The sequence below is a fragment of the Mizuhopecten yessoensis genome, unplaced genomic scaffold (assembly GCF_002113885.1).
Source record: "Mizuhopecten yessoensis strain PY_sf001 unplaced genomic scaffold, ASM211388v2 scaffold8057, whole genome shotgun sequence".
Classification (NCBI taxonomy): domain Eukaryota; kingdom Metazoa; phylum Mollusca; class Bivalvia; order Pectinida; family Pectinidae; genus Mizuhopecten; species Mizuhopecten yessoensis.
In genome coordinates this window covers 501,221-521,069 of record NW_018407357.1, presented here as the reverse complement: position 1 = coordinate 521,069, position 19,849 = coordinate 501,221, and the positions used below count along the sequence as shown (strand labels likewise).

Sequence of the window (19,849 nt, the reverse complement as noted above, 5' to 3'; positions counted from 1 at the left end):
AGAAGAAGTCGTTTGAAGTTTTTGACATATTTGACCCCTGTGACCTTGAAAACAGGTCAAGGTCATTTTCGTTCTCAAACTTTGTAGGGCTCCTACCAACGAAGCTTTCAGCCAAATATCATGACTCCAGGCCTGTCCGTTCTTCAGAAGAAGTTGTTTAAAGGAAAAGTTGACGGACGAGGACGGACGGACAGACGGACAGACGGACGGACAACGGACGCCGCGCCACGGCATAAGCTCACTTGGCACTTCGTGCCAGGTGAGCTAACAAATGAACAAAATATTACTTTATCAGTTTGTATTATTTCTTTCCATGTTTCCATATCAATCTATGTCTAATTAATATAGGGCATCTCACTTCCGGTTCAGACGACATAAAAATGATCGAAATTAGCTTGATCGGTTATTATATTATTAAACAGAATATCCTAATAAGCGGGTTCCACTGTATTTGTGTATAATTATATCTCTCCTTTCTTTAGCTTAGGAAACTCTGACTGCATATAACTTCATTGTATCGCACAGGGTGTTGGATTGATTATATCTGCGTACAAACAGATGTATGTGGGATCACGGTATCCACATATAACAAATACATGTACATTCAGGGTATCCCTATAGATATATCTTAATAAAAAAATGTGCTTAAATAAAGTCTCAATACTGGATTTTTTATTTATTGATGTAAACAGTTTAAATAACGTTTAGATAACATCAATATACACAATCCAGATTACCCTATATGTAAATAATAGATAAACACAGAAATAACACTATGTACTTTAAGCTATCTGCGATCAATTTTAATGTAAATGTTCACATAAATAGATATTGTGGATATCTTGTAAATCTAATAAAAAGAACTGTCAAAGAACAGCATATATAAATAACACATTTAAAGTATCAAGTGAATATCAATAGAAATGTAATTTCAGTGTGATAAACAAGTACTGTAATTTTGGCCAATACATTTTTATTTGCATGCAGCTTACCATAAGATATATTGACTTGAATAAACAAATGTTGTAACACTATTTATATACATGTTCATCCTAAAATACGAATAAATTATCAATGCATAGTGAAACAGACTTTTAAATGAATACAATGAAATGGCATATTAGCTTTCCATAAGTAATCAATCATAAAATAAAAGGGCACATTGACAACACTGTATTTTTTCTGTTTGAACTGAGTGGAGGCCTGTGGTAGTGTTAGCAGTAAACCAATTAAAGCCTTACCACCGGTGTTGTTCTAGTTAATTGATATAAACAATGTTCAGTCCTTTTTTTTGTGAAAAAATCAATCAAGATTTTTTTCCGATGGATCATGGTTTGACTAAGACGTAAAAACTTTCAAGAGCTACAGAGATATGGAGCGGACCTGAATATTGATAAAACAAGAGGCCCATGGGCCTTAACGGTCACCTGAGTCTATAGTATTTATTTTTGTTGTTGAAATATGTACCAATTTGAGTAAAAAATAGTATAANCTATATACCTAGGTATTTAAAAACATATTCACTGAATTTTGTACATTCTGGCGAGTGTTACCTTATTCATTTCCCTTTCAGTTTTTACTTATTTGATGGTCATCATGATTTTTCTTTTCCAACAATACTAACTAAACTGAGTATCAGTCTGTACCATAGGCACTAACCTAACATCTAGTGGTAAATGCAAATGCTTTAAGTAAACATACTGAGGGTATAACATGACACATTGTTCTCTCTCTAAATGCACAAAGAATACTGTACTTACCAATTTTGACTGGATCCTTCTTGGGTAAAAACATTGATAATAGGTTTTCTGGTATTTGTATGATTGTCTGCTGATCAGCACCTTCAAGTCCTCCACTTTTACCTGTCAACAACAACACAGTGACACAATAACAATGAGAACATCACATATTAATTCCAAAGGTCAATGATAATGTGGATAACCCTCCAAGATGGCATAATATTCTGTTAATAGAAAAAGTTGAAATTACATAACTCGCTAAAATTTTGAATCCAATATTGTTGTTAATGTCAGGTTATATAAAACTATTCATCCAGTGTTGGTCGATGGTTCTCGCATGATCTCTCATCACATAACCATCCAGTGTTGGCCGATGGTTCTCGCATGATATCTCATCACATACCCATCCAGTGTTGGTCGATGGTTCTCGCATGATTTCCCATCACATAACCATCCAGTGTTGGTCAATGGTTCTCGCATGATATCTCATCACATAACCATCCAGTCCTGGTCGATGGTTCTCGCATGATATCTCATCACATAACCATCCAGTGTTGGACGATGGTTCTCGCATGATCTCTCATCACATACCCATCCAGTGTTGGTCGATGGTTCTCGCATGAGCTCTCATCACATAACCATCCAGTGTTGGACGATGGTTCTCGCATGATCTCTCATCACATACCCATCCAGTGTTGGTCGATGGTTCTCGCATGATCTCTCATCACATAACCATCCAGTGTTGGACGATGGTTCTCGCATGATCTCTCATCACATACCCATCCAGTGTTGGTCGATGGTTCTCGCATGATATATCATCACATAACCATCCAGTGTTGGTCTATGGTTCTCGCATGATCTCTCATCACATACCCATCCAGTGTTGGTCGATGGTTCTCGCATGAGCTCTCATCACATAACCATCCAGTGTTGGCCGATGGTTCTCGCATGATATCTCATCACATAACCATCCAGTGTTGGACGATGGTTCTCGCATGATCTCTCATCACATACCCATCCAGTGTTGGTCGATGGTTCTCGCATGAGCTCTCATCACATAACCATCCAGTGTTGGCCGATGGTTCTCGCATGATATCTCATCACATAACCATCCAGTTTGATCATTACAAATTCTGTTTGATCATTACAAATCCTGTTTGATCATTAAAACAATGAAAAAAATGTATTCTACGGACAAGTTAACTTCAGTGCCTTGTCATCATCTCTGGAAAGTGTAAAGATGTTTGACCCATAACGATACAACCTCATCTAACTCTCACTCAATCAAAAGGAAGAAGATGGAAGAAAAGTCAAACATTCATGCTTAGCAATGGGTGTGCTCCATTTGTAAGTTTGTTGATACATGTGTAGGGGATGTACTTGCCACATAACAGGGACATCAAAGTATCACCAATTTTGTGCAAACTAATGGATTGTCAGGATAATCATACCAGAGCCATACTCGATATCCAGGGGTTACGCTCACTTTTGCTCTCCGTACCCCTGGAATATGTCATAGCAAAAATGAAGGCTCAGTGTGCGCCTTGTTGATGAAACAAGAAGATTAGTTCGATCCTTCAAGTCGGGCGTCTCTCCTTTGTAATCTACAAAGGACAGGTATCAGCCTAGCGATTGGTCAGTTGTTTTTTACCTGAGACCAATCAAACAGCTATCTTCCTGCCTTAAATTTTGATATGACATATTGCAGGGGTAAAGAGAGCGAATAAAATGTATAATTGAGAATATAATGTATGATTGAGAATATAATGTATGATTGAGAATATAATGTATAATTGAGAATATAAGGTATAATTGAGAATATAATGTATAATTGAGAATATAATGTATGATTTCCAAATGCAACAGGTCACTTCACTGGTCAATATATAGATAAAGAAGGACATCACATGTCCTTTATAAGCATGAAGCATGCCATGGTATCCACCTCCTGTATTGGGTTCTGTCTATATGGCTTTGTTTTATAATATAAAAACATCTGATGGTTATTGTACTTACCACTAGCCTCTGATCTTGCGATAGATAATGTCACTCCAGCTTCTGCTGAGGCAGCAACATCTGCCAGGGTGCTGTCTTCTGTATAGTGGGAAACAATTCAGCAGTTATAAAACAATCTTAGGGATGATGTTGTGAGGAAAACACTATGCTACTGGTCTAAGGGTAGATAACTCCTTATATTTTTTTTATCAGGCAACCCGTATTCAACTACTATTTTACTGATCTTTTACAATAAATTGTGAAAGTTACTCTACATCATTATACGCCTGTAAAATTTCATACTCGTGTTGCAGTTATGATTTAGAAGAAATCAAATTTTAAATAAAACATAATTCAATACAATGTGGGAATAATAAATGTGACCACCGATACACATTTCATCATTGAAATAGAAACATGTAAGATTTTCAAAAGTCTCTCTTTTTTTGGTGGAAAATAACAGTTTCAAATTGAGAATCATTCCTTTTACTATATTACAATACCTTTATATTGTAATCAGAACATTAATTTTTGAATCCTTTATTGAAGTTTTGACCTCATATTTCCTGTACAGGGGAGTGTATATATTTTCTAACATAATTTCATATATTAAAAGCTAGAAGATCAAGATACAGTTGAGTGTTGTTTCTGGGATGATGTATTCTCTACCTGAACCTCATATCTGCTATTATCCAATGCTTAGATAAAGATCAGTGTTTTTTTAAGGTGGATCTTGGGCCCCTTCCCAAATTGATTTCTGGTCTTTTTTCCAAAAAGCATGCAGAAATAGCTTCCCCCCCCTCCCCCTAAATCATGCTTTTTGCATGCAATATCTCCACAAGTCACAATGCACAGCTCCTGCCAAAAAGAGGTAAAAAAAAATTACTGTTGATATAGTTATTTATGGAACAAAAGATTCTTGACCTTCCTTCTTCATATACTAACCTGTATCCAGAGAGAGGTCAGATTCGTTGAGTATGACCTCTTGGGAGCTGTTTTCCTCATCCCCTACTTCCTCTGGGCGAGCCACAAGATTTGGTAGTGACCTCACCTGCTCCTGGAATGCCTGCAGGTTGGACAATCCCTGTAGAAATATCAACATAACCTTATAATGTTACCCCGTTGCAGTCATATCTGTGTTTTTTTACTTAAACATGTTTTCCTTTCTCTTAGCTATTTCCATATTAATTCTGATTGCAGTTGCACAAATAACAATTCATACACATCAACTATGTCACTATTTAAATGGAAATTCTTAAGTCATATATATATTTCTAGATAGGCTTTATTACTACATGTAGTGATGAAAATAAATTTCAATATTATAAATGAGGTTGTTCTATGTCAGGATATCTATAATTGCTGATGGCTGTGAATGGAACAATTCTATAACATGGTTGTATTGAAAGGTAGGGTCAACGTCTATGGGGATTTAACACTAGCGCCGGCCCCCGCTTGGAATTTCAAACCAGAAAATGTTTGTAAGACATAAATGCCCCTGTGAAATTAGTTTCAGTGTTGTATAACAAGTTACAACTACTTTGATCTTGATACCATGAAACATACCCACACACAAGGTACTACACTTAAAGTTGATTTTAATATTCATATGTTTTTTCTGTATGTTATTATCATCTCCATAACATATTGAATGAAGTTGCTAAGTGTTTAAATTGAATCAGTAGCTGATTTTCTATATACAGTAACAGTGACCTTGGCCTTGACCTTGGAACCCAGAAACACAACAATGTCCGAAGTTTACTTATACTTGACCTTTGCATAAAGTTTGACCAAAATCCATGAAAGAATGAAGTTGCTAAGTGTTTACATTGAATCTGGATGGGAAGTGACAATTTTCTATATATAGCAAGTGTGACCTTGGCCTTGACCTTGGATCTCTGAAATACAATGATGTCCGAAGTATAATCATACTTGACCTTTGTATAAAGTTTGACCAAAATCTGTCAAAGAATGAAGTTGCTAAGTGTTTACATTGAATCTGGACAGGACGGGACGTGACAGGATGGACATGGGCAACACTATATGCCCCCCCCCCCCCCCCATTTTATGGCGGGGGCATAAAAATGACAAATCCAAAAAGATATGGGTATAGGAAGCTTAAATCAGGAACAGTTAGTTTCAGAATTTATTTTACGATAAATGGGACCTAATTGATTTACACCTGTGTGGGTGTTAAAGGTGCGGTAATACAATTAATCCTAGAGCATTTAAATGACACAGTTACTATAAAATTATATCATCATCATGTGCAACATATTCCAACTGTTATTTTGATACCAAATATTACACTATTTCAAGAAAGAACTGTCCTTTTTATTAAAGATATAGGTAGAAAAATATGTAAAATTTCATTACTAATGAGAAAATTTCCATTTTTGACACGTCAATTTACTGTTCTAAAACAAGTCTATTTTTCATACTTGCTTAAAAGTTGGCTTCCAATAATATCTTTCAACATCAGACATTTCAAAAACAAGAATTCCACGGAAGTGGATGTGTCGCCTGCGCAGGAAGCTGGGAGATTACGAAGAAATAGATACACTTTTCATTTCAAGAAATAATGTTAAAAGTAAGCAATAATCATAGATTATGATTTTGAATGGCATCATTTTGTTATATAATCTGTTATTCTGGGAAGAATACACAAAGGAACTTGCTATCGATACTCATTGTCTCAATTCCAAGTTTAATTTGTATGATTTGTCGGATGGTTTCCCATAAATAAATGAATAAACTTGTGGATTATGATGTTAAACAGCTCGTGTTGTCAATAACATTTGGAGTAAGACGGCATTTCAGAGGTATACACGGTGGGTCAAGTGGTAGATCGAAGCCGTCCAGTATACAGTTTTAGTGAAGTTTCTATTTATAGTAACAGTTGACCTTTGACCTTCGGACCTGAAAAGCAATCCCAAGCAAGCAGTTTTGGTAAGTAAGCACTGCATGAAGATTGAGTTTGATCGGCCCAAGGAAACTCAAGTTATCGCACGAAAACCTCTGTTCGGACGACGCCGCCGCCGACGCTGCCGACGCCGACAAAGCAATACCTATGTGTCACCAGCTTTTCGAAGGCGACACAAAAAGAAAAACATAGCTTTCTTTTCACTTTTCCTTTAACTTGTGTTCGTTCGTGGCCAAAGGTCCTTGGATCTTGATATTTGGCAAGTAGGTTGTTCATGTCAATGGATTTTAGTTTTGTAAACGTTGATGAGCTTGACTTTCGTTCAAGGTCACAAAAATCAAATGTGCTAAAATAACATTTTTGTAAGGGGAGTCAGACAAGGATATCTTTTCTTGTTTTATAAATTATTTGTTTAGAGTTAGCGATATAAAAGGATATTCCTTCAAATTTTGTTTAATGAATATAAAATAATAACTAGAACTGTAAGCTAAAGGCTAACTAATACCCCTGCTCCTATATAAACTAGAACTGTAAGCTAAAGGTTACTTAGACACAGCATTGCAAAGCAATTTATAGTCTCCCATCAGTAATAATTTAAGTATATAGGTCACTGACATACTTCCTGTACTCCTCCCCATGCCAAAACATACGTGCAAACCAAATCTTATTAGCCCAAATGAACCAGGTTTGCCGAATTCCTTCTAGTGGTTAAGGAAGAGTTGTAAATACAAAGATTTTTAACAAAAGGTCATAACTCCTTAAAAACGGTCGAAATGAAAAAATACCATCTTTTTTGACAGAGTGTAAATCTCTATGTGAGCCAGCATGATTGTCTGAAGTTTGACTGACAGAGTGTAAACCTCTATGTGAGCCATCATGATAGTATGAAGTTTGACCGACAGAGTGTAAATCTCTATGTGAGCCATCATGATAGTGTGAAGTTTGACTGACAGAGTGTAAACCTCTATGTGAGCCATCATGATAGTATGAAGTTTGACTGTTCCAGTCCTTACCTGTGTGCACGCCATCATGATTGTCTGAAGTTTGACAATCCTGGTACTTACCTGTATTGGGGCCATCATGATTGTCTGAAGTTTGACAATCCTGGTACTTACCTGTTTTGGGGCCATCATGATTGTCTGAAGTTTGACAATCCTGGTCCTTACCTGTATTGGGACCATCATGATTGTCTGAAGTTTGACAATCCTGGTACTTACCTGTATTGGGGCCATCATGATGGTCTGGCCGTTAGCTCCAGGAATAATGACTGCTGGGATCTGTGTGTTGGAGTTGACCTGCCCAGGGGGCGGGTATCTCCGTGGTCGACCACGCCCTCTTTTTACACCTGGAACAGTAACACAATGAAGGGTTACATCATACAATTGTAGTGATCAGGTAAAGGATACCCAGTTATGATATGATTAACTGGTATGTTACCAAATAATGGCATCAAATTGGCTTTGGTCCATATACATTTTTAGGTGCATGATCAGTCCATAAATTGCAATATGTTCAGTATTGTTAAATATTTGATGACACAAATAGCTGAGCAATGTGAATATGTTGGCAGAACCATGTTTATTTGGAGTGTAACAGAAGAGGATGATGATGTCAGTACATGGTGATACCAAGGTTGCCTGCTGTATCCCTGGTTATTTGGGGAAACCGTTAATGGATCAAGATGGAATAAACCTAGCAAGACAGCTGGGCAATTATATTCACACTGTCTCAATACATTCAGTTTTATATATCAAAAATTATCGAATTAACTGTGATTAAACAACTTTGGTTTCATACATGTAGCTATAGGGTAATTTTGTTACATGTTTAATAGTTTCAAAAGACATTTCATATCCTGAATAATATAGCAATAATCACAACTTAAAAAAAAAAAACCAATTAGAATATAAACACATGATGCATTCTGCAAGATAAATTAACCAAGAAAAACAAACCATGATATATGCTTCAATGTCACTAAGACTGCTAATGGTAATGTAGTGTCATTACTAATGAGAATCACAGAGAAAGCATGCAAACTCACAGATGTCAGTTTTACTTATCTTGGTAAACTGGTGTCTAATGATTCAGGAGTGATTGCAACACCGAGATGGATTGAGATTATCAACTCCACAAACCTTTAGGGGGTTGTTGCAATGAAGTATACAAGTAGTTGATTGCTAGTTGAGAAACAATGGATCCTGTCAATCTAACTATTGCAGAAAGGTATTCAAGTATGAGAAAGGAGCACTCCAGTCTAACATCTGTTCCTCGGTAGGGGGCTCCAGGTTTGTTGGGTACTACCACCTGATTAATCGAACCAATAACTTTCATAGAAGTAAAAGGCAGAAACGCAGCCAAGGACAGAAGAAATGTATATTGGAGTTATAGAAACCTGGAGTGTTTTACTAAATAGTCGTAGTTTTTTTTAAACCTTAGTGTTGAGATCAAAGACGTCTATATGGATTACCTGTGGTTGGCATCAAGTAAGGTGTCAATGGAACATAGTTTTTGTCGTCAATTTTTTGCTTTTTCATCTCACTTTCCTCGTCTTCCTCTCCAGAATCGCCGGATAATTCTAACACCTCATAGTCTAAAACATTAAAATAAAAAGTCCCGATTTAACTGAACATATACCAAATAACCAACAGTGGGTTAGGCTTTAGCAGAGCATGCTGCAGGGGAATTCAAATTTGGCTTGATAAAATTCAACATGTTTTTATTGGTTTTTGAGGACTAGATTTTAAATAGTTGATCTATATGTATTATGTATTACATTAGTGTTGTTATTTTTTTATGATGAAAGATTTTTTTTAAATAATATTTTTTTTCTTTCCTCCCTAGTTTTTGTCAAGTACTTCCATATAAATTATGTCAAAAGAAACAAGAAATTTGTTTTTGTGAATAAAAACATATGTCTCCCCTTATTAGCCAATATGCACATTTGGAAAAATAGAATGGTCACATCATGATTAAGGTGTGTAAATTCTAAACCATTAAACTTTTAAGTTATCAGACAAACTTTGGTATAAAAAATTAACAAAGGGCCATATCTCTTTATATAACGAGGCACGAGACCGATTTCATTACTCTACTCTTCGCCTTCCCAAGATACATAAATATAGCAAGTTTGGTCAACGTAGGGGAAATAACATGGAACTTATGCTCCAGACAAACTTTGGTATTAAAAACAAACAAAGGGCCTAAACTCTGTATATAGTGGGGAACGAGATCTAATTGCAATGCACTGCACACCTTCTGTTGGTGATGCAGGTATACTTGAAGTTTAATCAGGATATCTTTAACAGTTAAAATTTACGGGCCAGACAAGATTTTACTGAAAAAGTTGCAGTTATTTGACCTTTGACCTTGAGGTGAAGGTCACAGTGACCTAATTCCAGTGCACTGCACACCTTCTGTGGGTGATGCAGGCATACCTCAAGTTTCATCAAGACATCTTTAACAGTTTAAAATGTATGACCCGAACAAGTTGCGATTAGAAGAAACAGAAGAATCAGTACTAATACAATATGTCTCCCTTTCTTCGAAGGGGAGTACACAAAAAAATCACATCAATCGCATTATTCTTTTTTCCCCCCCATAAAATAAGAAGGAATGTATACTTCAAAATTAACTTGATTTTTTTCTCCATAAAATTTCCAGGATGATTTTGAAAAAGTCATGAACTTTTTTTTTCTTTTCTGGTTTTGCAGGCCTTTCTAGCTATATATGACCCATTAAAATTTTGCAGAATACCAGCAATCTAACCACAAAATTGAATGGCTCCTTAATAATTCTATATATATCTACCATATCTAAAATAATGCTAGCGCTCTCAGTACATCGTCACATTCACAGCTGGTGATCAAATCAGGATGCCTTTCCCTCATGAACTTGCAGGCAGTTGTTGTCCAGGAAACAAGTGATCGAGTCCAGGGAGTTAGTCCTCCCACTCCTTTCCTTCAGTAGTTAATGTAATATCGTGGAACTGATGAAGATGATCAGCTGAGAGGTAAACAGTTTGTATTTGACCTTGACCCTTAATTCATTTCTCGATTCAGACAACAGCCCAGACAAAAGTGAAACCGTAGTTCCAGCTTGAAATAAGATTGATTTAAATGTTGCATTGGTGCCGATTGTCCAGCTATAAATATAATAAAACTGAAAGTACAAGGTTTACTGTCTTCAGTGAAAACTCTTGATGAAAGAGATTTGGTCATGGAAAACCAAACTTACTACATCCCTCAAGCTGCCCATATTTAACACTAAAATAAATTTATCTAATATTACTTTTGAATATCAAAGTATGTAAAATAATGGAAATGTCTATTGTCTACAAACCATTCAATGCTGAGGCCTGCTTCCTTACTCTTCCACTCCTCCTTATCCCATCAGGATCTGGAATAAAAAGTCAAATATCTAATTAACCAAGGGCAAATATTTCAGTAAAGCTGACAGTACAAGTTAAAAAGCTTTCAATTGAGATTTTCTAGTTTTGAGATCTTCCCCATCTCTTCCTTCTAACGTTTCTAAGGAAGTGCTGACATTTTAGTTTGGTAATGAGTATGGGTATCGCTGGGTATAAAAAGAGCATTACCTGTCAAACTGGTTATCATTTGCTCAATATGTGCACAAGGTGACATTACTTTACTATTTATATATGTATAACACTTTAATGATTTTAACCAACATTTTGTATCAGATCAGTTGTATAAAATTGAAATGGAACACATAAAAGATATCATTTATCTAAGAACAGTGGAAATAGTAGTAAAATATGACCAATTAAATCATCTAATGCACAATCCCTGCCCCCTCACCCAAAAAATGGCCCTGAAAGAAGCAAACATATGACGAACGCTAATACCTACCTGTTATAACCTCCTGTGTGAAAACAATACTAATTCCAATCATTTCCATGAGAACGGTTCAATGATCAAGTTTCACATTGTTGACTACACTCCTGCGAGTGTCGCATTTTGCACATGTTTTGCTAGTAAAGTGTCTACACGACGAAGACTAATAGTTTTTAATGAAGTTTTCGTGTGTTGGTGCAGTTCTATATGCACGAGAAAGACCGTTATTATATATGGGATTTATAGAAGTATGTTCAGTAATATACCTTAAATTACCTTTTAATTTGGATACACAGTTTTCAAGAATGTGCCATGAGTAACAACCAGCTTGGCAGTGTTTCAAAGTCTTCAGGTGATGAGTGTGTTTGATTTTTGATATCGTTTGCCGATCAGGGTGCGTGGTGCATTGAATTGCAAGACAGTCAGTTGTAATTGATAACCGGTTTGACAGGTAATGCACTTTTCATACCAAGCCAGACCCATACTCGTTACCAAGCAAGAAAAAAACTAAAATATATGTCGGCACTTCCTTAGAAAAGATAGTCAGAAGATATGGGGAAGATCTCAAAACCAGTAAAAAAATGAAATTATTTCTTTTTTTAATCTCAATTGAAAGCTTTTTAACTTGCACTGTCAGCTTAAAGCAGAGGTCAATAACCAAAATAATAGTTCAATCTTATGGAATATTAAATTTGGTAGTTGAGAACATTCTATTTCAAAGCCATGCTATGCTTATCAAGAACTGATTTATATCTATATCTAGCTTCTGTGTATATCACATTATAAAGCCTATATGTATCCATGTCTATCTATAGCATAGTCATGCTAGCTTCAGTAAAAAAAAAATAATCAAAATCTTTGTACAGTAAGTGTATCCTACCAGTATTTCCCAGTTCCAGCAGTCCTTCTGCAGCACTGTTTTGGTCCTTGTCCTGGGGAGGCATGGCCTTGATCAGGGGCAATGTTCCCTTGGCGAAATCAGAGCGTCCATCTTGCTTGTGGTCTTTACGCGGACGCCCTCTCTTTTTCTTTCCTGAAAACAAATTCAGATCTTGTGGTTTGCAAACACAGGAACCATTTGCAGTAATACAAATGAATACATGAACTAAATTGTAATAAATTATCGATTAATATAATAGGAACTTGATACATGTGTGTATACATAACATGTATATGATGGAAAAGTTCTCCTATTCAATAATTGCTGTATAAACCTAGAGCATATCTATAGGACAACCATAATCATCTTTTTCCTTTAAATTTCCCATGCAGAAAGTGATTCAACATTTGATGAATATTTAAACTTCCGCTACTGGCAAACACCACATGTACAGGTGTGAAACAGGTAAAAGTGATTTCTAAACAAGGTCTGACTATCTACCATTCCTCCTTACAGCTGTGTTAAATCTACAACCAGACTGGGGCGACTGTCTACTATACATATGATTAGTGTTATCACGTGCACGCTATTCTAATGACAGAAAATGCAGAAGTTCAACAGCTCGATTAGGAATTAAAGGGTATGAGCCATGATTCATTTTATTTTGGACTGTCCAAATAGAAGTAAGAAATTTATAATTAACAGATGATAGAGATAAGGTTTAGTTTATTAAAGAACAAGGAAATACCATTGTGTTTTAGCCTTCCTGTTCATAATGTGTTAGTTGTAAATTCCGGTCCAAGGGAAGTAACTCTTTTTCATTTCAACTTTGATAATCTTTTTACATACAAAAACAATTCATAAACACTATACCATACCAGGAGGTGGCAGCACTGGGTAGGCACACAGCTCCCCTGTGGTAGGATTAGCCATCAAAATGCACTTCTTCCCATTTATCACAACCTCAGTACTGTTTGTCACGGCAATCGGCTTTGATAGATCAAGTTGTTTACCATCGTCCTTTGATTGTGGTTCAACATCAGTCTGAATGGCTTCAGTGGGTGTACCATCTGCTTGGAGAGGCTCTATATAGATATTTGCAGAAGGTGCACTCACTGTTGGTTCGACCTCTGACATCTGACTGACCTCTGAGTTCTGAGTAACCTCTGACCCCTCTAGGAGAGCAGAAACTTGAACTGAATGTATTTCTTGTGGTTCTGAAGTATCTTCATTTTCCAAATTTTCAAGGACAACTGAAATCAAAGGATATAAGTTGTGATCAGAGAATTTATTTCCTGAATTATTCAGTTCCTGATAAATTACAGTAAATAACTATAATCAAGGATGTATTACCAATATACATTATCCCTATAAAAAATCCATATTTTCACAGGACACCATATGGGCCTAGCAAAACAGGAAAGCAGAAAAATTAAACCAGTATTTTTTTCCCCGATACTCCTCTTGTTTCCAGTATGTTGGGGAAAAAATTACTCAATTTCATAATTCAGTTCTCTTGCTTATTGACACAAACAATATCCATTGCCTCTGGATCTCCATAATTTTACTTACATGTTTAATGTATATTGAAAATATTGCAGAGCTCCTGCTATATGTTTAATATGAAAAGAAGCGTAAGCAAGTGTCATTAAAGTCTATGTGCTCCACATTGATATATTCCACCCCCATCTTATGATTACACCAGGTTAATGCTTGACTTTATAAATCCCTAGAAAAAACATGACCTCATTACCATGGTATGTTAGACAATAAAAATTCCTTAGAAAAATAAACTTTCCAGACATTTAGAAGGAGTAACCTTGAGATTCTGTTTCTATTTACCTTGTGGCTGTACAGACTGCTGTAACAAAGAAATTTGATTAGGCTGTTTGTCTGCAGTCTGAACAGTCTGTAGTGTCTGTTGAACTGTTGGTGGAAGTGTGTGCACCTCTGTTACAATCCCTGACGACTGCTGTCCATTAGCCTCTGTTACAATCCCTGACGACTGCTGTCCATTAGCCTCTGTTACAATCCCTGACGACTGCTGTCCATTAGCCTCTGCGACAGTTGTAGCCGACTCTAGTATGTTGGTCTCCGACTGCAATACTTGAGCCTGTGTTACCATTGAGGATGGTTGTAACAGATTTGCCTCAGACTGTAGTGCTTGAACTTGTGTGACAATTGTAGAAGAACCTAATAGGTTTGCCTCTGACCGCAGTACTTGGGCTTGTGTGACTATGGAGGTGGGGTGTAGAAATTGGGTCTCTGTTACAATGGGCTGTTCCTCGTTGGGATTATACACCTGGTACACTTGTTCCCCACCTTCCATGTGTGACTGTTGGATGTTTATCAGCTGAATAGTACCATTCTGTTGTTCTAAATCAGTTCCATTTCCAATCGCTTGTACTTGTATTGCCTCATCTCCTGAGACCAGCTCCCCAGACCCCGATGTCTCTGTTCCATATCCTGGAAAATATAGGTTATATATATATATATATATATAAAGTGTATGTTATTTAATGGATGAAGTTTTTAACATTACACAATGTATCTTTTATAGCTCCAGTTTTATACTTTTGGAAAATGAAAATATACTTTTGGAAAATGAAAACTGAGTCTCATTTTCAATCAAATCATTTCAAGGGCCCCAAACTGAGCTGTTACTAATTACCAGTGTATACACTGATGTTAAGTAATGACACCAGAGGTCCAGTACATCCAAGTTACCTGTTCAAGTCTCTACTTTTACAGTGATGATCTGATGATTATAAGAACTGCATGAAATTAAAATTTTACAAATGACACTTATTTATTATGACAAAGGACATGTGCATTCATGTGAAGGATATTTGTCAACAACCATCTCTCTTTCTGAACGGAATTATTTAGATTTATGTCCTATGCATAAATCACATTATCAGAGGCAAATGGCACTTGGTGGTGTGCGAATTGGTCCTAGTCGGTCACTAGAGTTACCGCCCTTGTTCCAGGTTACACTAGACGAGCCAAGATAGACAACAAGGACGAGCAGAATTCCAGTCGGGTAATCTTGAGCATCCATATAAATTGATGTTAAAATAGTGATGCACCATACATAAAGGAAATCAGTATTATCATTGTTGAAGTTTCCATGATTGATGATTGGAAACAAGTGTTTGATTTGTTGAATTGTATTGACTTGATATCAGAGGATGTCTGTACCCAGGATCCTCTTGATAGCATTGCATTGTGTGTTGTGGTACGCCAACTGCGGTGTACACTTTGTATGTATTATTAAATACTGTGGCCAAGATCTTCCAAATACGTTGTTGTTAAATCATTTATTGTGTGATTGAGTCATTGATCTATGATAATGCACCTTAGCAGCAACACAATGTATCTACAAAATGAGATTCATTTGATATAAAGATATAATTGCCAAGCTTAGTTGGACTCCATTATTCATTGAGAGTAGCTAGAAGACTTGACACTAAGCTTTCATGAATTATTCAAGAACCATAATTATTATTTATAACTCTGTTTGTAACTGTAGAAAACAACATTGGAGACACAAATGACCAGGATTATATTTTTGAGATTGTGGAATATGATTTTGGCATAGGGAAAGGGGCAAAATTATTCAGACCCTATTCCTGCCCCTATATATATACAAGTGATTTGTATTTATTTTGCTTACGGTTTACAGACATATATACAGGCTGCCTCCCTCAGGCTCAGGTAATATCTTCGATTCCCTATTGCAATAAAATATTGTCATATTTTCTCAATTCCTGTAGGAACAAGCTGTTGTAAAATTTCATTGTTCAGATCGTAAACACAAAAGGATGGGCATGCGCAACAGGCAAAACCTATGAACGTCCTCTGCTCTACCTTTAGTTTGCTGAGAGGGGTATATAAATATGAACACTGTGAAGTTCAATACAGACATATCTTATTATATTATTATATATCAGTTATTCTAATATGTACCTTCTTTCACCAGCATGCACCCTTCACAACTTACCAACAATGTCATCACCAGACTGTATGACAGTTATACCAACAGCATCCATGGCACCTCCCTCGGACATAAGTGTGCCATCGGTGGAGATCTGGGCCCCCTCTTGGGTGAGAATATGGTAGGTACCTGGGGGAATGTGTACGGTACCAGACCCATCCATTGGGATACCCTGCTCCTGGAGGATAATCTGGGCTGCATCCTCGAGGCTGATTGTGATTGTCTCTGTGTTCTCCAAGTCCTGAATGACACCTTCCATTCATCTTAAATTTAAAAACATGTAGCAAGTGATAAGTAAAATGTGTCAATCATCTGATAGTTTATCAAGTCAAGCAGAAAGTATACATGCTTTTATAAAAAAGGTTTTTATAATACACATTATTTTTTAACCAGCATTTCTGGAATTTTAGATTGGGAGCAAATGTAATTACCTGGTTTACAAGTTGCCATTGGGAATATGTGCTACCACATTTGGCTCATAATACCACCCAAGGAAACACTTGTGATAACAATGTCGGGTATTTATTGTAAACATTTTCGTAGTCAATGATTCAGATTCTCCAAAGCCGATTTAGTATATAGGGGACAGCTAGTTTTTCACCTCGGTGATACAATCTTAGGATGCAGGATATACCTACAGTTGTTCTACCATTCTAGTTCTACCATATAGTGACCACCTTCAACTAATTGAAGATTTTGTCACCAAATTGGGTTTATGCAGCACAAATGACAGACTATATAAATTACATAATGATTAGTAATTATCCACTTAGTTAAAGTTAAGAGACAGAAAATTTAATTCAAGGAGAGTCCGAGAGAGAGTTCGTAGCAAGTCAGTGATTGAGCAACCCGGCCCCAACCTACAAAAGCTTGTTCGGAAAAGGGGGAAAAGAAGAGAAGTGGTTACTACGTAAAGTCTGTTGAAGTAACTGATTACTCTAGATCTGCATCTTCAATCTTATAGGTGTGCCTGGAAAGAGATGTTTTGAAAGTGGGTGTAATTAAACGATGTCAGATGGTTATTTGTTCCATTCTAGTATGGTACGAGGAAAAAAAGGATAGTTGTCTAGTTAGTGTTTTCAAGTATTGCTGTTGTGGTAATTGACCTGGTGGAAATTTCTAGGAATTTTTCTGGCTCGCAGAATCCTGTCAGTCGTGGATCATATGGCCAGTGCCCTGATGAATTTTATAAAACATCTTTGGTGTGTATCTTTCATACAATCTGACAGGCTGTGCCAGTCAAGAGTACCAATCATATCTGTTACACTAGAGGTATTCCGAAAGCGATTGGACACATATCGGGCTCCTCCCCTCTGGACCATTTCTATTTTGTTGATGTTATTTTTTATATATGGATCCCAAACAGGGAAAGCATATTCTAAAGAAGGTCGAACCAAAGATTTGTAAGCCTGTTCTTTAAATGTTGTTGAGCTTATTTTAAGGTTTCTTCTGAGAAATCCTAGGGTAGAATTTGCCTTGTTGCAAATCTGATCGACATGAAAGTCCCATTTCAAATCTGATCTGAGGGTTACTCCTAGGTATTTCACAGAATCAACATGTTTTCATACATGGCCATGAAGAGAATAATAAAAAATGACAGGGGATTTTTTTCTTAGAAATTGTGAGAGTATATAACACTTATCAGGGTGGAAAGCCATTAGACATTTTTTCTCCCAAATGGCCTGTTTGTCTAGGTCTGGTCAGACTGTAGGGTCCTGGCATCTTTTTCCGACGTAATTGTCAGATATATGATGGTATCATCCGCAAACAGTCTGACCGTGGAGTTCAAGTCAATTGGCATGTCCTTAATATAAAATAGGAACAGATTAGGCCCCAGTACAAATCCCTGGGGGACGCCGGATAAAACTGGTACATACTCAGATTTGACGCCTTCAACAAATACTGATTGGGTTCTATTGGGGGAAATTTGATATCCAAGATGTTGTTTTATCATCTATACCATAATGACTGAGTTTGTTGGTAAGAAGCTTAAGAGAGTGGCTGACTTTATCAAATGCTTTGGAGAAATCCATAACCATGCAATATATCTGATTGTTTTGAGTTGTCAAGAGCTTTGGTAATATTGTCAACAAATTCTAAAAGTTGTTTCACAGGATCTGAATTTTCGAAAACCATGTTGGTGAGGATACATAATATTGGGACGATCTGAATGCAACATGATGTGTGACACTATGACATGTTCCATTATTTTACAACAAAGTAAGTGAGTGAGAGATTGATAGGTCTGTAATTTACAGGATCATATTTTCTTCTTCCAGTCTAAGGGACAGACGACTCAAAGGTTTGAGTACAATTGTCCCTGATGGCCATGGAACAAGACAATTTGGCCTTTTTTAAATATTGGAGCAATATGGGTGTTTTCCAATCTTGAGGAACAGTGCTAGATTGTAGCAGAGACATATAAATCAATATCTCTGTAGTATATATACGTCTCTGATTGTAGGGACGAGTTGAATATTACACTAAAAATGGTGTCAATTTCACTCAGCCAATTAATTCCTTCAAAACTTTTGCTTTGGACTTATCAAGATTTTTAATAGTTTTTGGATACCATTTGGGATAATGATGAGGGTATCCATGGCTGATCTGGATCAATATAATATTTTCTTGAGCAAAGAGTACACATTGTAAAGTCTCTATAGAAGTAAATTATTAGGTGGAAACACTATATATATATATATATATCTTTTCATTTTCAGCATCATTTCTTCTCTCTCTTTTATATTCTTTCTATTACTCACACCTTGACATGATCTTCAGCTTGATGAAGGTGGTCAGTATTTTGTATTCACATATTCAGTAGATATACAGTATAGGTCCTACAGGAATTATGTGACATAATTACGATACATTTGTTCTTTCAACATGGATGAAGTGAACATTGGATGCATGAAGTTGAACTGTAAAAGCTGCAGCTCAAACTCAGGTCACGTGACCCGTGCCATAATATGCATAGTGGCTAAAATAAGTCGGAGAGTCCTCGTAGCTACGTATTTGTTGTCGAAGCTTCACGATTTCGAAAATGGCGCCTTCGTCATTGGACCGCGGCAACGCAGTAACAATCGATGGTAAATTTCCTGGGATTAAAAACGTGTGTGTACCCACAAAGTTTATTAGTCAATAACCTGTATTATCAATGCAAGTTTTACCATAATAATTTACCAGATAACATCAAACATTGCAGAAATCATCGCGATTTTAGTGGAATAAATTATGCAAATGAGAAAGCACGGGGCAGTATTCGGGCAGAATGCGAGGGCCGTGCTTATTTTTGTCGTACCTACAAATTATTCTTCTATCAAAAAATGAAAAATTATGTAGCCAAAATATGATATCCAAACTTACCAAGTTATATACTGGATTCCCCTTCTGAATTTCTCAAACTCTAGAGAGTGCCCGAGTCTACTTTTCTTTGGAGCAAATTATATCCCATAATAG

General features: G+C 36.4%; 1 protein-coding gene across 8 annotated transcripts in view; it reads right to left on the bottom strand.

Moving 5' to 3' along the window:
• Window positions 1-19,843, bottom strand: part of LOC110454762 — a 126,553-nt gene extending 106,710 nt beyond the window's left edge. For 5 of the 8 annotated variants that reach the window (XM_021504448.1, XM_021504453.1, XM_021504449.1 and 2 more), the window contains exons 1-11: window positions 19,757-19,843; window positions 16,397-16,653; window positions 14,236-14,859; window positions 13,272-13,646; window positions 12,394-12,546; window positions 10,999-11,055; window positions 9,128-9,250; window positions 7,875-8,002; window positions 4,680-4,818; window positions 3,756-3,833; window positions 1,761-1,862 (exon numbers count right to left, since the gene is read on the bottom strand). In XM_021504448.1, the coding sequence (XP_021360123.1) occupies window positions 1,761-1,862; window positions 3,756-3,833; window positions 4,680-4,818; window positions 7,875-8,002; window positions 9,128-9,250; window positions 10,999-11,055; window positions 12,394-12,546; window positions 13,272-13,646; window positions 14,236-14,859; window positions 16,397-16,649 (2,032 nt within the window). In that variant the 5' untranslated portion in view covers window positions 16,650-16,653; window positions 19,757-19,843. Of the gene's footprint in view, window positions 1-1,760; window positions 1,863-3,755; window positions 3,834-4,679; window positions 4,819-7,874; window positions 8,003-9,127; window positions 9,251-10,998; window positions 11,056-12,393; window positions 12,547-13,271; window positions 13,647-14,235; window positions 14,860-16,396; window positions 16,654-16,821; window positions 17,038-19,154; window positions 19,424-19,756 lie in introns of those variants that run through there. The other 3 variants (XM_021504455.1, XM_021504450.1, XM_021504451.1) reach the window with 3 other exon arrangements.
• Window positions 19,844-19,849: the final 6 nt, after the last annotated feature.